The 17,293-nt window shown below is 42.3% G+C and overlaps 1 protein-coding gene across 1 annotated transcript in view; it reads left to right on the forward strand.

Moving 5' to 3' along the window:
- The window catches only part of CDAN1 (codanin 1), a 35,269-nt gene that overhangs the window by 10,946 nt on the left and 7,030 nt on the right, over positions 1-17,293 (forward strand). Inside the window, exons 11-26 of the mRNA XM_009319248.1 lie at positions 767-842; positions 3,066-3,274; positions 4,038-4,152; positions 4,979-5,122; positions 5,779-5,945; positions 6,579-6,660; positions 7,345-7,434; positions 8,635-8,689; positions 9,704-9,837; positions 10,553-10,656; positions 12,182-12,331; positions 12,788-12,851; positions 13,357-13,435; positions 14,441-14,598; positions 16,124-16,231; positions 16,609-16,672. Coding sequence (XP_009317523.1) covers positions 767-842; positions 3,066-3,274; positions 4,038-4,152; positions 4,979-5,122; positions 5,779-5,945; positions 6,579-6,660; positions 7,345-7,434; positions 8,635-8,689; positions 9,704-9,837; positions 10,553-10,656; positions 12,182-12,331; positions 12,788-12,851; positions 13,357-13,435; positions 14,441-14,598; positions 16,124-16,231; positions 16,609-16,672 — 1,799 coding nt within the window. The remainder of the gene's footprint in view (positions 1-766; positions 843-3,065; positions 3,275-4,037; positions 4,153-4,978; positions 5,123-5,778; positions 5,946-6,578; positions 6,661-7,344; positions 7,435-8,634; positions 8,690-9,703; positions 9,838-10,552; positions 10,657-12,181; positions 12,332-12,787; positions 12,852-13,356; positions 13,436-14,440; positions 14,599-16,123; positions 16,232-16,608; positions 16,673-17,293) is intronic.

Consider the following 17,293-nt stretch of genomic DNA (forward strand, 5'->3'; position numbering starts at 1 on the left):
CCACTCTCACAACCAGTATGTTGTAGTCTGAACATTGTCATTGTATACACTTTTGTGTGCCTTTCATGTTTCCAATGCCCCGCTCCTCTTAAGTGTGGAGAACTGTTATATGTTCAGAAGCTCTTAGCTCTTCTAATTATTTCAGGGGGTTCTAGTGTATTGGCTCTGAAAACAAGACAACCGTGGCTCTTTCTGTGGAAAGCAAACTGTTTTATTCATTTATTGCTTTATCAAAATAGAGTATATATAAAGAAACTATTATGGTTTTGAGAGCAGTTGCCTTGTGGGTTTCTGTGTTAGTCTTAACGACCAGCCTACTCAAGTTACATGTATGAAGGTGACACTTCACCACAGAAGCAAAACAAGGCTGAGATTTCCTTCTCTTTGGGCATCAGAAGTACTGCTTTGCTCTTTTCTTACTTACATATGTATGAACTCAACTCACTGCTCTGCACAGGGGGGAGTGGGAGCTGAATGAGTTAATTTTCTTCCTAAATAACAGCATTATTGCAGGAAAGGAAGAGAGTCTTGTTATGTCTAGAGCTGTTTGCTCTGCAGGTGCTCAGGGAGAATTTTTGTTTCCATGGTCAGCAGATGAGGCTCGGTGCTTGGGAAACCTGGTTATAAAGATGTTGCTTTTTGCAGTGGCCTTTGGAGATCGCTTTCTTAAAAGCAGTTATTTTATGCTTTTGGTATAGTTTGAGGTTAAAACACTTTCTTGTACCACAGAGATCCAGTCAGCATTTTGTGATGTTTTCCTTCACAGGGCCATGATGGCTCACCTATCTGCAACCTGCAACCACAGCCATTTTGCCAGGCTCTTTCAGAAACAGCTTATCCAGGTAAATTACTTGTTTTTTTCATGAAGATATACATCAAAGCTGATCTGATCCTTCCTCAGCCTGAGAAAACAAACTGTGTCTTGCAAGTTTCTTTGAGATTTTCCTATTGAAAATTTTTTGGGAGAGCCAAGTCTTCAGTATGGGAATTTCCTTCCTTTTCCAGAAATATATATCAGTGATAAATTACTAATGAACTCTGTGTAAATCAGGGATGAGGCACACTGAGCACATCGTGAGCTGCAAGAATTAATTCTTCATGGTTATTTACTTTTACCCTCTAATTCTAGAACATTTATCATTTATAGAAATTTTAAGGATCTGTTTTGACATGTATCAAATGCAGAGGTTCCCAGTTATGTTCATTAGCAACGTGAGTGTACTACCTGCAAAAAGTCGCTGGTTCTTCTGTGTAATGCTGCAATAGGCTTTTTTTGATATAGTATTGCTGTGGTAGTTCACAGGGGTTTTTTGGCCAGTTCCAAGCATCGTCTGACTTCACTGGAACTGAAGGAACGAAGAAAGAAAAGATGCTTCTGATTGGAGTATAGATTTTCACTGTATTCTCTATAAATGGCTGGCTTATTGGTGGGTTCCTTTTGGATAGCAAAACAGACACAAAACCCCGCCTTGAGTATTAGCCCACACACATTGCCAGGAAGTTGCAAGCTGTTGGAATGTTGAAAATTCCTCTAGTGTCCAACCTGAATTTGCATCAGTGTCCTGTCTGATGTGTGTGTTCAGGGAGATTGTGGGAAAGAGGTGAGATGGACTTTGTTGTGTCAACAGAATTTAATTAGTCCTAGGTACTGTATTTCTCCTTCATACCTGTGCCGCCTTAATGAAGACTGCAGGGTTTCACAAGCATAACCAAAGCTTTAAACTGATAACTAGGAGTCTTCAATGAATCCGATGTGTCTGACCAGAAAGTGATTTGCAGAATCTTCAGAATCTTGTGTGTGTTATGATACTCATGCAGAAAAGAACCTAGACTGAGGATTTGTGTCGAGGCCTGATAATTTAAAGGTTGGGAAGTGTAGCAAGATGCTCTTTTGGGAGAGGAGGATGCTCAGTTTGGAATAAATGGACCTAGTAATTGTTTGCTTGATATACATAGTTAAATGTTGCTTTTTAGTATGATCTCTCTCATTAAAACTATCCTGACTTAGATGTAGGCGTATGCAGTCATCTTTTCCCTTTACTCGGCATTGGTTAGGTTACATCTGGAGTACTGTGTCCAGTTTTGGGCTCACCAGTACAAGAAAGATACAGACTAACTAGAGCGAGTCCAGTGCAGGGTCACATAAATGATTAAGGCACTGGAGCATTTTTTGTATGGAGGAGAAGCTGAGAGAGGTGGGACTGTTCAGCCTGGAGAAGAGAAGGCTCCAGGTTATCTTAGCACTGTGTACAAATACCTGATGGGAGGGAGTGAAGAAGAGGGAGCCAGATTCTTCTCAGTAGTGTTCACTGACAGGACGAGAGGCAATGGACACAAATTGAGAAAAAGGCAATTCCATCTGAACACAAGAAGACACTTCTTTACTGTGAGGGTGGTCAAACACTGAAACAGGTTGCCCAGAGGGGTTCTGGGCAGAGGTTCGCCCAGAGGGTGAAGTTCCAGTCTGTGGAGACATTCAAAACCAGATTGGATGTGATCCTGGACAACTTGCTGTAGCTAACCCTGATTGAGCAAGAGGGTTGGATTAGATGATTCAAGAGGTCCCTTCCAACCCAAACAGTTCTGCAGTTCTGATTCTTTGAGCCTTGAGTAGTATCTATGTGTTTGGGGGAGGGAGGCATTAATTTTTTAACTTTGTTTAACTCTGTGGAAACTCCAGGAAAATCTGGTCTGGGAATTCATAGTGCAGTATCATGGTCCTTGGAGACTGGGCTAAAGGTCCTACTGAGGGGTTCATGAAGACCATGAGTGATAGGTGTTCTCTCCACACATCCAGATGTAGTCTGCTAGATGTGCCTGAGTTAGATGTATAGGATCGGAATTCCATCTCTCAAGATATCTAGGCTGTTGATGGCCAAGGTGGGTAGCATGTTTTGGCATGAGGAAAAGGGATCTTCTGTACGTGGGCTGCCTGAAAAGGCCGTGCTTGGATTACTCCTAAAACAAAATCTTGCGAGGAAGGGAGAATATGTGGGGTGAGAGATAAAGTGAAATGATGCCTTATTACAAGTATTCCACCTCACTACTCTTTCTGTCCCCTGAAGATGTGTAAAGGTCCTATTGGTGGTGGTGCAAGCTGGGGAGACACCCCAGACCAGGATGTCCTTAATATGCTGGGTTCTGACAATCTGAGCCGTCTGAAGAGGCTGCAGGAAAGATTTGTCGTTCCTCAGAGCATCAGAGGACCTTGTCCACCCCCTTCGTTCCCAGGATGCCAGCAGTTCTTCAGGGACTTCATCCTCAGCGCAGGAAGGTTAGCTGCCCATGGTTGCTGTTTCCTTGGTGAAGTGTGTGGGCAAGTGGGGAACACCAGCATGTTGCTCTTGCAGCAGGGAGTTGTCCAGAGAGCTTGGGGCATGGTGTAACCTAGGCAGAGCATATCAGAAATGTTTTTAAGCTGCATAATACCACACTTAGTGTTCCTGGCCAGCATGCATGGTGAACATGTTAATAAGCAAGTTCTGCCTGGAGCATAGAATGTCTTTGTGTGTGTGTGCGCTACACTAGGTTAGACTATATGTCTATAAAACCGTAATATCTTGTCACAGGCCATCAGCATTTCCCAGTGCCAAGGCGTAGCAAGGGCACTGGACTGGCCAAGTATTTCTTGTGTGGTAGTGCATGAAGCTAAGGAGTCAGAGGATGAAGCCAGGTTCATGGTTTTGTTTAATGAGTTTTTCACAATCCACAGCATGGGGGAGTTGTGATCTATGGGAGATTTGAATCTTAAGTTCAGTTACTTTACAGCTTCCTGCTTCGACAGATCTATATTATTATCCTTATGCTGGGTCTTGCTAAATAGCACCTGTTTGAAAAAGTACAAAATAAGAGTGGAAAAGAAGTGGGTCAGCCAGTACTAGTCTTGTCCCTTTCTTGCTTGTCTTCAGTCTGTTACATTTGATGTCTGCTGATGCTTGATACAACTCATGAGACAAGCTTGAAGTTTCACAGTGTGTTAGTTGAGGTTTTGCTGCTGTTTTCAGCCCAGTCTGATTCATCATCATCTTTTGCTGAAGTTACCAGTTCAATCAGCACCTGATGGATAGTCTGTGCCTGAAGATACTCGAACTGGATGGCCTTACTCTGGTGGAGCATGAGCACAGTGATGGGGAAGCAGATATGGATGAACAGGTAAGCTTGTTTTTTGCAAACACATCTGGCAGAAATTTCCCTGAACTATTCCTGTACCCAGAAAATTACTGGCTTGACTATGAATTGCCTGGAGCTTCCATTGCTGTATTTGCAGGACAAGAGCTTCTTCATGTAGTTTTGTCATAACTCTGCAACTTGGTTATGGATGTCTGAGCCCCTTGCCATTTACTTGCATGCTTCAGGGTGCTTCATAGAACTGCGTCATAAGAGATGATGCGCAATAGTTTGAAAAGTGAGAGCCTCTTTTTAGGTTGTTAGTACCCTGTGTTAGATCAATGAAATAACTGAGTCCAGTTGTTACACTCAGTTGCAATAGCTCCTTGTTACTTTTCCATGTAGAAAGATTTTAGTTAGAATGAATTTGTACTCATGCTTGTTCATACCTGTTCAGATGTTTCTTAACTCATCTGTACCTATTAGAGGTGTCATCATAGCTTATAGTCTATTAGCAAAGTAGTAGCCAAAGGTTAATGAAAACTTGCAGAGCAGTAATGGTATAAAGGAGGCAACGTGAGATCAGCTCTCTGCCTTCTCATTGACTCCAAAGTTGTCAATATGAAGATGTGATTGAGCAGCTGCTTGTTTTAGAAAGCTCTTGAATTAATTTCTTCTCACTATAAGTGAAGCAGTGGAGGCAGAAGCAATTTAAAATGCTTGATAAATATGTATTTTGGAAACTTACCTTTATTAAAAGCAGTGATGAAGCTATGTGGCCCTTTTACATGAAGGAAGTGGAAGATTAGTGTAGGTAGTTGCTTTGCCAGTTTACGGTAGCATTGCCCCGTCTTGCTTTTCTTCATTTCAGGATGAAAAGAAGCGTTTCACTGTGGTCCTATTAAGCCTACGACTCCTCGCCAAGTTCCTGGGGTTTCTTGTTTTCTTGCCATATCGCACTGTGGAGCAACCAACTAGAGACTTGCAAGACTCTGCAGTAGCGTTAAGAAACCAAGTAAGAAACCAAACTCTTCTAAGAAATCTAACGTGGCCTTTTGCTTGACAGGTGGGTTTTCTAATCTAAGGAGGGGATTATGAATAGTTATGCCCTTTCAAAGGGAGCCAGTGGTTCCTGGGATGATGTTATACTGTTCTATGCCCCTACTGCGTATTCTGGGGTTGGGAATAAAGGAAAGAAGAGTTTGTGTAAGCTAGAAGAGAAGGAGCAATGCACTGATGGTGAGGTACTCGGTCTTCAGTTATTTCTGCTAATCTGGGGCTGTCATACCAGAACTCTGACCTAGCTAAGACGACTTGTATTGATAGTGTAAAATCCAGCTACCAGGAATGTTTTAGTTAGTTTTGCACCCATCTCCTGGCAGTGTGTCATACTGAATGCAAGGAGGCAGGGGTTAGACCTTGACTCTGCTTGTACATAGTCAGGCTTATAGCCTTACTTTTGAAAGTCCCAGTGGGAACTCTGGTTGCCATCATAGTGTGGTTTTTACCTCTGCTCGTGTGCAAAGAAATGTTTTCATTAGCCAGAAAGTCACCTCTTATTTGTACGGAAGATGAAATCCTAGAAAGAAAAGTCATGATATAGATAAAGTTTTTCTTTAAGTATGAAAAGGTGACTTCAAGCTGCTGCTTTAACTTCTGTTGTCCATTAAGACCCTGCCTGTACTGGATGTATTGAAGCTTCTGAGACAATCTATTCGGGATCAACGTTCTATTCTCACTATTCCTTGGATTGTGGAGTACCTTTCCCTTGTGGATTATATTGCTCCTTTCCTTGATTACTACAGGAAAGTATTTTGTCTCTTGCTGCAGGTATACAGGTAAGAGCCTGGGAAAAGATATTTTTTAAGAACTTTTCTGTGAAGGTTTGCTTGCTTAGTTGAAGTGCCTGGTATTTGAGAATGCATGCTGGCCCTAGTTTGAGATTCTTATAAAAGTACTTTTTTTTTTTTTGTGCAAATCATGAGCACTTCTTATCTTACATAAGGCTGCAAAGGGAGGACATACTAAACTCAGAGATTAATATTTGATTTAAATATGTGGCTTTTCATTAAGTAAACAAAATACTTTAAATCCCTACTCATTCTACATCTGCAGCTGTGAATTTTAAACCTTGAATTTGAACCTTAATTAAATACTAAACCTACAAGGTCTCCCATGCCTAAATAATGCTCTAGTTTCTGTTCTTATATACATGAGGAAAACTTGAAGCACATTCTAGAGAGTTACTTAATACTGGCTTTTCTAGTGTAAACTTAAAACAGTATGTTATTCAGATGCATACGTACAAAAAAGTAGAGCTTGCTCTCCACTCTTTAGGCAGACAAGTAGGGAATGTATACATGGTGACAAATAGTATAATTAGAAAGTGAGTGGTTTGGGATTTTTTTTTCCTTAATGAAAACTGAGCTACTGAAATCTAACACTCTCTTGCTGCTTTTGTTTCATGGCAGGTTAATGGTCCTTTCTGAAGATAAGGAGATGAGTTTCCTGAACAAGCTGCTGATCCTTGCGGTTCTGGGTTGGCTTTTTCAGGTAGAGTCTCCTGTGTGCACGCAGCTCTTCTCTGAAGAAAAAGCAGGGCACAGAACTCAATAGAAAATAGTATTGAAATGAGTTAAAACACTGCAAAGCAGTAGTTTGTTGTCTTGTTGGGGTTTTTTTACACTAGTGTGGGATTTAAAGAATCCTCTGTATTCTAATGGAGAATTATGTTCCTTTAGTAGAATTGTGTGAAGCAACATTTTTTTTCGAATGGGAATTCTAATTGCTACTGAAACACATTCTGTACTTATAACTCTGCATCCTTGTAAGCAAATTGACAGTTGATTCCTGTTAGAACTGGAAGCTCTTGTCAGAGAGATGGAGTGCTAGCTGGCAGCCTTGAATTACTGGGAAATTTTTTGTCTGATAAAGGGATGGTGTGTGATGAACTTTTAAAATCCTTTTGTGCCTTCAGTTGGAAGCAAGGTAACTGGTTAGCAGGAACCTGTTGAAAAGGTGAAATATGCTGTCTGGAGAGCATAAGGAAAGTGGCTTATGTTATTGTGATCAAACTGAATCTAATTTTATGGAAAGGTTCTCCTCAGGGCAGAGAGGATCCTTAGTGCTAGTTTTTTGTGGGTGGGAGGTTGGTGAGATTTTACTGTCCTCTTTATTAGAAATGGTGTAAGTTACTGACAGCTGTTTGGGTTGTAACTACTAGGGCTTCTGTTCCAGGTTCCATCAGTCCCTGAAGAGCTCTTTTTTACCGCTGATGTCAGGCAAGAGGGATTGATGATGGATACTGTGACGTCTGCTCAGGCTTTGGTGAGTTAGTGAATCAGTGGATGAGGGTGGACCTACTGTGGCCTCAGGAGTTTAAGATTTTATCAGGAACTTGGCTTCAGTGCAGCTGCATAGAGCATTTGTAGGCCCAATGGATGTGATGCCCCAGTTTGTCCAAGTGCCTCAGTTGCTTTGCATCCTGGATTGTAGACTGTGTGTGTTACAGCTCTGGGGCTTTTGTCAGGCAGGAGCCATCTCACCTGCTGCAATGGCTTGCAGAATAGGTGCAAAGTTATGCTGGAGAATCAGATGCTATTTTCCTACTCACTGATTATTGCAGTACAAGGTGAGCTGATAGAACTGTAGCTCTTCCCAGAAATAAGTAATGGTAATGGTGAACTCAGCAGAAATAGTAAAGCAGGACTTTTAGAGAGAGCAAGGTTGCTGTCTTTGGAGTCACCTGTTTTCCAGTTGCATGGTAAAGGGTAATTGAACTGAAAATAGCATGAGCAAGCAGAAAAGGAGGTGAGTTTATGGCATGTGTGATGTTTCAGATAATTCCCAGACATGCAAGAGAATACACAGTATTCCTTGAAAAATAAGCAGTATGTTTGCTAAGATATCTTCTTCTAATTAGAAAGTTCTGTTTTGCACTCTCTCTTCAGTGGCGGAGATAAGATGCAGAGAGCAACTGATTTTTCTTTTTTTTTTTTTTTGCAAATGAGTGCAGTACACACTACCCTCATGGATGGGATCTGAAGTTGCTTTTCCTCCCATGCCTCTGCCTGAGCTGTGTAATACTGGGGTGACATTACTCCGTAGTGTGGTGTTCCAGTGAGTTTGGGTGAAGACACCTGTAGAGGTGTAATGCATAGCAGATGTGCCTCATTTATTCTCCCCCATGGATAGGCTTCTCTTTTACATGTAGCAGCTGGGGCAACAGTCCTGGTTCCCCTCCGTAACCATCAGCTTTCAGCTGGGCTTTGACAGTGATCAGAAGCAAAGGTTGAGCTACACTAGCTAAAGGTAGAGCAGCTCATTGTGTGTTACAGGGCTGGACTGAACACTTGGGCTGCAAAGTTCATAATTTTACTGTGGATTTAGAATCCAGTTATTTTTATTGTTTTCGTGGAAAGGCAGTTCTGAAACCTGCCTGTGACCACGCGTATGGGATTTCTGACTTGCTGAAGACTGTTTCTTTCCTGCTGTGTCCTTTCAGCATTTCCTTCCTTTTCTCACCAGGACTCTGTACCCTTGGTGGATCAGCAGTTGCTTTATACCTGCTGTCCCTATCTTGGTGAGTATTTTATTTATATTTGCTATATAAATAAAATATATTAGCATATATTTGTTTTTATTTATATTTGTATTTTTTTATTTATATTTGTCCTTTGGTACTGTGAGTCCTCGGATCGTCTTTCTTACCCCTCCTCACAACTTCAGGTCTCAGTTGTGTATGCGTCAACCTTGATAAAAAGCTGTATTGGCAGAAGCTCATGCAGCTGTGAATGGTATCTGCTGAAGCTGGGGGAGGGAGACTACACAGTCAGGATAGTTGATCTACAGAGCTTGAATACAGAGGGACAGGGGAACTCATCCTTCACAAACTGGAAGGAAGCATTATAAGGAGTAAGTGTATAACTTTTCCATCCTAGGTATAGGGAGAGGTGTTTGTACTGCGAGGAATGTCTTGATCCTTGAGCATGTTTCTGCTGCCAGGCAGAGGGGAAGAATCCTTTTGTGCCCTGGTGCTTTATTAGGTGGTTGGTTGGGATATCTTTCTCCTGGGATCTGTCTGCCATTGGTGAAATCCATCTCTGTAGACAACAGACTCCCAGATGGTGCCGACGGTGCTCTGCTTCTTGGGACTTAGCTGCTAGGAAAATTGTATGTTAAACCTGCATTACAAAAGCTTCTAGGGGTTGAACAAGTCTTCACGTTGGTATTTTCTCCTGACCCTGTTGGAATTTTGTGTAACTCTGCTTGCCTTGTTGTCCTTGTAGACTTTACAGTTCCCGCTTGCCATGCTAAAAAGGGATGTGTAGAAATGACTGCTCCCTGATCCTTCTGAACAAGGTCTATGTGCCAGAGAGCTTTTTGGAAGCCTCCTCTTATCTTCGGAGCCTTGCCTGCCTTCTATGCCCTGCCAGTTAAATGGGTGGGATGCTTTTCTGAAACTTCAGCTTTCCACAGAAGCTGAGAGAATCTGCCCTGGAAACAGGACTGACAACGTGGAAGTCTCTCTCTTGAGTTTTGATTTGTTCCCTTGCTTAGGGGAACGATGACTACTTTTGCATGTTTTCCTGTACAGGTGAGCTGCGGAAACTACTTGCCTCTTTTGTGTCTGGTAGCGGAGCAAAAAATGGTGGCTTTATAAGGAAAATCACTCCCACAGCTGCAGAGTCCTTGGCACCCAAGGCTTCAGTCACACAGCGGAAGCTGCAGGTAATGAAATTGGGGAGTCACAAGGGGAAGCAGGGCAAGAGAAATTGCTTGTGTGAGGGTAGGGTACGTAGTGGTATCCTAATGCCAGGGGAAGAAAAGAATGGGCCTAGGCAGCAGGGAACATTGTGTTTAACGGTCGGGTATCCTTACTCCTCATTCTTCTGTTATAGTCATGTGGCTGGGATACCATGTGGGTGTTGAAATCCAGATAACTTCAGTAAACATTCTTGCAATTGGAACAACTAGCCTGTTTCTCTGCCTGCCTCTTTAACATAAAATGTTGGTATGTTTCTCATACTCTGTTTTGGTTAGATTGTAGCCATATTTTCCACCAAAAGAAGAACTATGTAGGAGCCTACAGGATTACCAGACTGTAATTAAAAGAGAGGATCCTTTCTTTCCAAAAACAAACCCTATGTGGTGACTCACTACTAGTAGGTGCTGTTAGAACTCTCCCATTCTTCCCTTTACTGGGAATTTGCTTTTGTAGCTTCATAAACCCTGATAATGAGCTTTGGGTTAAATGGTTAGAAGGAAATAGGGAGCAAATATTTTACAGGGGTGCTGAATGCTACAGTAGCAGAAAGTTCTAGCGTAGGCAAATTATGTGCCTTTTAGCACAATTCCAGATTGTAGTTCTGTCCATTCCTGTGTTGAGGAGAGGAGGATCTGGGTGGAGTTCTCCGATCAGTTGTAGCCGTTTTCTCTTGTACAGGTAGAGTTGGAACAGGCCTTCTTCCACAACCAGCCTCCCTCCCTACGGAGAACAGTTGAATTTGTGGCAGAGAGGGTGGGATCCAACTGTGTTAAGCACATCAAGTAAGTGCCGGTGATCTCTTCTGTGACTTAAGAAGTAACTTTACACTAATGAGGCAAAGAGTTGATCCTTTAAAATTGTGTGTGGGAGGGAAAGAAAGCTTCCCTCAGTTTGCTTTATAGCAGAACACCAAGGACACCCTATGACAGTGGGGTCCAGCAACATCTGATTGCCATCACAGAGGGGAATTTGTGAAGGGATGCAAAGAGAAGGGTTATATGACTGTGGGACACTTGGAATGTGAACATAATACAGTGTTTTGAGACTTTATATCCCTTTCAGAAAATTCTTGCTAATGATAGGGAAATCTCAGATCAGAAAGGACCTCTGGAGGTCATCTGATCTAAAATCCTGCTCAAAGCAGGGCCAGCTTTCAAGTTAGGTCAGGTTGCTTGGCACCTTTTCCAGTTGAGTTGTGAAAGTCTCTAAGGATGGGGATTCAGCAGCCTGTTAGTACCATGTTCCGATGCTTAATTTTCCCAGGCTTTGTGAAAAATGTTTCCTTATATCCTATCAGAATTTCCCTTGTTCCAGCTTGTGCATGTTGCCTGTCAACCTTTAGCTATGCGCTTCCTGGAAGCATTGTTCTGTCTTCACTGTAACCCTTCCTTCTCCCTTCACCTTCTCTTCTCCAGGCTAAGTGAAAATGGTTCCTCCAGCCCCCTTGTAGGTTGTGTGCTCCAGCATCCCAGCTACCTTAGTGATTTTTTTTTTTTTTTTTCTTTCTTTTCCCCCCCTTCCTGCAGTCATTCAAATTGTCAATGGCTGGCTTGTACTGGGGTCCCAAAGCTGGGCAGTGTACTCCAGATGCAGCCTCACAGTGGCGAGGGAGGCAGTAACTTCCCTTGACTTGCTGGCTGCACTGTTGCTAATGTCAGCCCAGTATAAGGTTGGCCTTCTTTGGACACTGCTAACTCATTTAGCTTGTATACTGGGAACCCCAGATCCTTTTCTGCAGAGCTGCTCCCTAGCCAGTAGACCCTGCACAGGTACACAGTCACCACCCCACTGTCAGCCCGTTTCTCCAGCTTGTCACAGGCCTTCCGAATGGCAGCCCTGCCCTCCAGCATTTCACTCATAAGCTTGCTGAGAGTTTCACTGTCCCCTTGTCCAACTTGTTGAAGACATTAAAAGGTATCAGCCCGCAAAGAATGCTGGTTGTAGTGGGCTGCTGTTGACATCTTTGAGCTTCTGACCACTATCCATTGAGAGTATAAGGGTATTGCTGCCAAAAAAGATACCTGTAACCGTATATGTTTCTATTAAAACCTAAAGGCTTTTGATTCTTGAGTCTTAGTACTATTTTGATGTCTTCATTGCTGCTTTCTTCCTTACAAAAAGAACAAGGAGATGGTACGGTACTAAACGCAGTGTAATTAGTTCTTTTTTTAGCAGAGTGGTTTATTGCATTTGTGCCTGAGAGAGATGGGTATCCTCCTAAATTGGGGGAAATGGCTGGTTACAGTTAGGGTGCACTGTTTTTTGTATTGATTTCAGCCTGTCTAATTGTTCTTGTTTTTTTTACAGGGCAACACTGGTAGCAGAGTTGGTTCAAAGGGCTGAAGTCATATTGCAGGATAAAGTGAAGGAGGAGGATGCTAATCATGACAAGCTGCTTGAAGAGGTGTGCGCTCATCTGTATGCGGAAGGGGCCCAGGCACTCATCAAAGGCAGAGAGTAAGGAGGAAAAGTTATTTAAACTTGTGCCTTCCCGTCTCTTCTTATTGCGGAATCTGTAAGCCTAATTCGGCTTGGCCTGTCATGCTCAGGTTCTGGTAATTATAAACCCTGACCTCTGCTCTTCTTAGGGTGACTGTCTGCTGTGCCTCCAGCCAGTTAATGCTGTATTTGTAGGAAGGAATAAAGGTGCTGTGTGTCCCTCTGCATCCAGCTCCAAACGGACATCTACTGCAGCTATTGTATTTCCCCTTTTTGGAAAACTGAGTATTGCAGCTTGCTGGCTTGTAATTGCTTTTTCCTTGTCTGGTCTTTTGGTCTGACTTATTTCACTGCAGTCTTCCAACTGGTTTTGACTGTAAGAGAGCATGTGAAAGTTCCTATGGTAATGAACCTCTGAGTGTTGTCCAAGAACTTTGACTAATCCTGTGGCACGTTTTCTTTCTTTTCTTGCAGATTTTGCAAAAAGAAAGGTCCTGAGGCGGTAAGGGTGTTATTGCCGGAAGAGACATCTGCAGCAGTATGTATTTTCACTAAAACTTACTAAAGGCCTTGACCTTAAGTCTGGACACTACCATTTTTCCATTGCTGCTTCACTTGTCCCTTAATAGCTTAGGGCAATGGAATCTAATGATGCCCTCATGTGAGGACTAATAGCTAAGGAGAGTCACCTCTGCCAGGCTGCCTTGGATATTCTGGCTAAAGTGATACTCTAGCCAATACCTAACTGTTGAGACTAGAACGATATATAAATTGCATTCATCTTGCAAGGATAATGCTTTTGTTTTAGCATCAACTTCCCCAAGAGTTGATGGGGTTTGTATAGGGTTGATGAGGTTTGGGAAGTCAAAATGGGTCAGTCCTATTGCTCAGAGTAGCAGTTCCCACAGAGGTGGCGGTGCTCTTTTTAAATATTGCATGCCAAAATTAAGCCTTTTCCCTCTAGACTTCCTTCTGACTTCTCACTGACTATAGTGCTGTGGCTGGTAGTAAATCTCCTATCACTTGTTATCCTCCCTGTAAAGGTTTTAAGTAGTGCAGAAGACATTGCAGTGGAACTGGCTACTGAGAAAGCCTGTGGCTGGCTTTCTGCCAACATTGCAGGTGAGTCTCCTTACCCTGCGCTGGGGCTTCTAACCTGTATATTGTACTCTTTTTCTGAGATCAAGGGGTAGAATTTATTCCAGTGTTATAAAGTACTTGGTCCTACTCATTTTTCTTTTAGTGGGAAGCATGCAGTTGCTCTGTCCCTCCTTGTTTAGGAATAAGAGGAATGATTTCTAGCTCCAAGAACCTTCTCCAGGGATTTTTCAGGCTTGGCCCATGTAAGTGACTTTTAGTTATGGAGGCTCGTAGGATGGTGAGAATGAATGCTGTGGCAAGCTGCTTCTGAAAATGTCATCTAGGCTGAAGTTGTCTTAGCATTTCAAACATATGATACAGACAGCTGTGCTCTCAAGACCTTATGGTCCACATGTACAGAGTGCTTCTGAAATCTTCTGTAAAACAAACACCTCTTGGACTGGGTGTTTTCAGCAGGCTGAAGGCAACTGTAGTCCTTTTACTCTGTAATAATGCCCTGGCAACTCTTCAGAATCTCTGAAAACCCATCGTTTCAGGAGGTTGTGCCAAGAATCTGGGGAGGAATATCCAGCACCATTTGCAGCAGCAGGAGTTTAGTGTTTTGGATGCTGGTCAAGACTTATTTTGGTAGAAAACATATGGCTTTCATGGGCGCAGTGGTTGAACTGGTATGATCACGCCAATTCAGCTTTCTACTTTGGCATTGCTTCCTGGCTTAGCTACTGTGTTCATTAAAGCCGCTGAAATATTTTGAAGGAAAGTGAGATGAGTTGCCAGTGGTACCTGGTGGTAATGGGTAGCTGCCTTTTAGAGCTGTGGGTTAACACACTCTCTGCACCTGTGCCTCTACCCATTAAATATAACGGGAGCTCAGAGTGAGAAGGGTTTGAAAGCGTAAACTGTCCTTTCCTCATTCGCCATGGCCCTTGGAATGAGAGTCTAATAAGGGTAGTGTTTGGAAACAGTTGCCTGCCTCACTGGAGAGAAAAGCTGAAGGAGGCAGGATTTGTTCCCTGTTCTTTGTAGCACTCATCAAAAGAGAAGTGAAGGCAACCTTCAACAGAATGCTGAAAGTCCCAGGACTTCCCTTGCCCACCGAGGATGCTCTGGAGTTGAGAAAGGACTGCCCTCCAGGCTGTCAGCACTGTGCTCCGTTTCCCTCCCAAATCATCAACGAGATTAAGGTACGTGGTGTTCGCTTCCTGGCTTGCCCTAACTCCCTTTTTATTTTTCACCTCGGTGGGGGTGTGTGTGTGTGTTTTGTTTGGTTTGGGTTTTTTTTTAAAAGGGGATGTTCTGGTTCTAAGGAACTGGCTGTGAGGAGTGTTTAGGAAACACGATGGAAAGGTCTCATGTTTTTCTCATCCCCCTGCTCGCTGTCTGTGTGTAGATCAAAGTTCCCTGGTCAGGAGTACTATCTCAAATACAGGATTTCTTGTAGCATGGCAGTGGCCTTTTTGATAGAAGTAGTGTAGTGTGGTGAGCGTTGTGTACAACTGTATGCTGAAGAGTCAGCGTATCAAAATAGCCACTTTTTTGTAGACCTGCTCTTTCTGTGGAGAGTCTCCTGGTCTCCGTTTAGAGTTGGTCCTTTTAGTTCTGTAGAACTTGATAGACTGTCCCATCTTATACACCAGGAATTATACATTGAATTAAGTGTCAGACAAATCTGTTGAAAGATTTTTGCCAGTCTGCATCTGCACCTTCATTCAGCTATAATTAGGGAGAAATCAGAGTATCTTAAAAAAAAAAGGTGATGGTACGGACATAATTTCAGCCTTAGATCCAAGCAACTTTCTATTCAAGCTGGTTCAAATTACATTTTGGTCTTTTCTCCCAGGCTTTTAAAAGATCACTGTTCTTGTAAAACTCATGCAATTATATAACCTGTGTGAGTAACCCATGAAGAAAAGAAGAATTCTAAAAACCTCACTTTTTTACGGTTACATATTCTGCCTATTTCTTTTTTTGCTGCTGCTTGTCTGTTTGAGCAATAATACTGGATCTCACTGCCATCACATTCCCAGCAGTTGTATAAGAATGAGTACATATCCTTTAACACTTTCTTGCTTGAGATAAAATAAAAAGAGGAGGGTAAGATATGTGAGGAAACCAGGGGCTTTTTCTGTAAACTGTTGCTTTTTGAAGATATTTTTGTATGGCATCTTGAGATAGAGGTTTAAAATATTTTTTATTCTTTTGACTTCCATCCTGGGTTTCTGATGTTGGGTGGTAAATCGCTGGTGATGGAAAGTGCTACCACACGTAAAATTTGCTAAACCAGTTTTCAGGCCATAACCCTGTTAGTGCTCTTCATACTTGGCTTTTATTGACGCTGAAGCTACCTTGACAATGTAAGAGGACTCCGCATTTCTGTAGCACTTCTACCTTGAACTTGCTTGCTGCGCTATCAGATTTATCTAGAGTTTTAGAGCTAGTTACTTTTAAGAAGGATGACCTGGTTGCCCTCACTGACTTTGACTTCAAAACGTTAGTGAGAACTATGGTAGAAAATCAGACCTAGGTAAGGTTGTGAAAAATTCAGCTTTAATCTGTCTTATGAAATGAGGAGGATACTAGCTTAATTTTTTTTTTTTTTCTTATGAGGACCTGAGGACTATCTGTGAACTGCTCTGTCATAGGTCCAGAGATCTGTTTGTGGACGTGCAGGATACTAATAGGTGAATTACTGCTGTCTTTTTCATCAAGGATGTACTCTGTGTTGCTGTGGGCCCACGGGATGAGGGTGAAGTGATTGAGTACGTCTGGCTGGAGTGCCTGCTAGGAAGATTGAGTCAGACACTTCGATGCAGAAAGGTAGAAGTAAAAAAGCAATCAAAAAAACCCTTGGACCACTTTGAGATGTCTTCACACCTGTAAACTTGTTAGCTTGCCTTGCCTCACAGTTGAGTTCAGTTGAGTGTTTTTTGTCCGAGATCAAATGTGACAAAGTTGCACTGCATTTTTTTATACTGTGTAGATCTGCTTGCTACTTAAAATTAGCCTTTGTGGATCCCCTTTTCATACACGTTTTTTTCTTGTCTTTCAGTCTTTAATGGTCTCCTGATTACAGCTCTGTGCTGCTTGCTGTAAATTGCCTGCTCTTCTCTGATATTTTTATCCCTTGTGAAGCCCTGTTTTGTCCAGTCTGCAGTATGGGGACAAAGATACAACTTTTTTTTTGTGTTTTCCAGTTCATGTGTCCCACATCAGAACAGCAGCTGGCAAAGTGCACGGTTGAGTTGGCTTCTTTGCTGGGTAAGTCAGTCATGATAAGCTATTTAAGACTGAAATCTGTTACTACAGTTCTCTTAAATGCTTGGGGTCAGACATTTCAGTATTTGGAGCTCATGAACGTTTGATTCTCTTTGGTGTTGTTGAGTCTGCAGATTTTTTTTCTGTCAGTTTGGGTGGTTGCTCTTATTCCCTTCCACCTTCTGCAAAACAGCATTATATTGTCACTAACCATCCTTCAGATCTGGTGTTCTATTCACATCTCCATTGTTTTTTATTTATTGATACCTTCATTTAAATATGTGATATGTTTTCCAGTATTTCTGCCTCTGAAAAGTTGCAGCTGAGGTTTTTTTTTCCCTAAAAGTAAGGGCCTGTGCCCTTAAATTATATTTTTATGGCTCCTTTTGGAGAGAATGGAACTAACTTGTTTTCTGTGTATTGTGACTTCTGTGAGTGTTTTCAGGTGTTTGTTTTTTTTTTTTTCCCCTCTTGCTCTAATGTGTTAAATACAGTGTTTTTCTCAGCAGGAGCTAGTGATCTGGATGCAGGTGTTTTCTCCCTGGGCAACCTTCTAATTTCCTGGTTTTAGAACCTTCTCAGAAGTTTTATACATGGTTCATTCTTTCAGAAAGCAGTTCACAT

The sequence above is a fragment of the Pygoscelis adeliae genome, unplaced genomic scaffold (assembly GCF_000699105.1).
Source record: "Pygoscelis adeliae isolate BGI_AS28 unplaced genomic scaffold, ASM69910v1 Scaffold22, whole genome shotgun sequence".
Lineage (NCBI taxonomy): Eukaryota > Metazoa > Chordata > Aves > Sphenisciformes > Spheniscidae > Pygoscelis > Pygoscelis adeliae.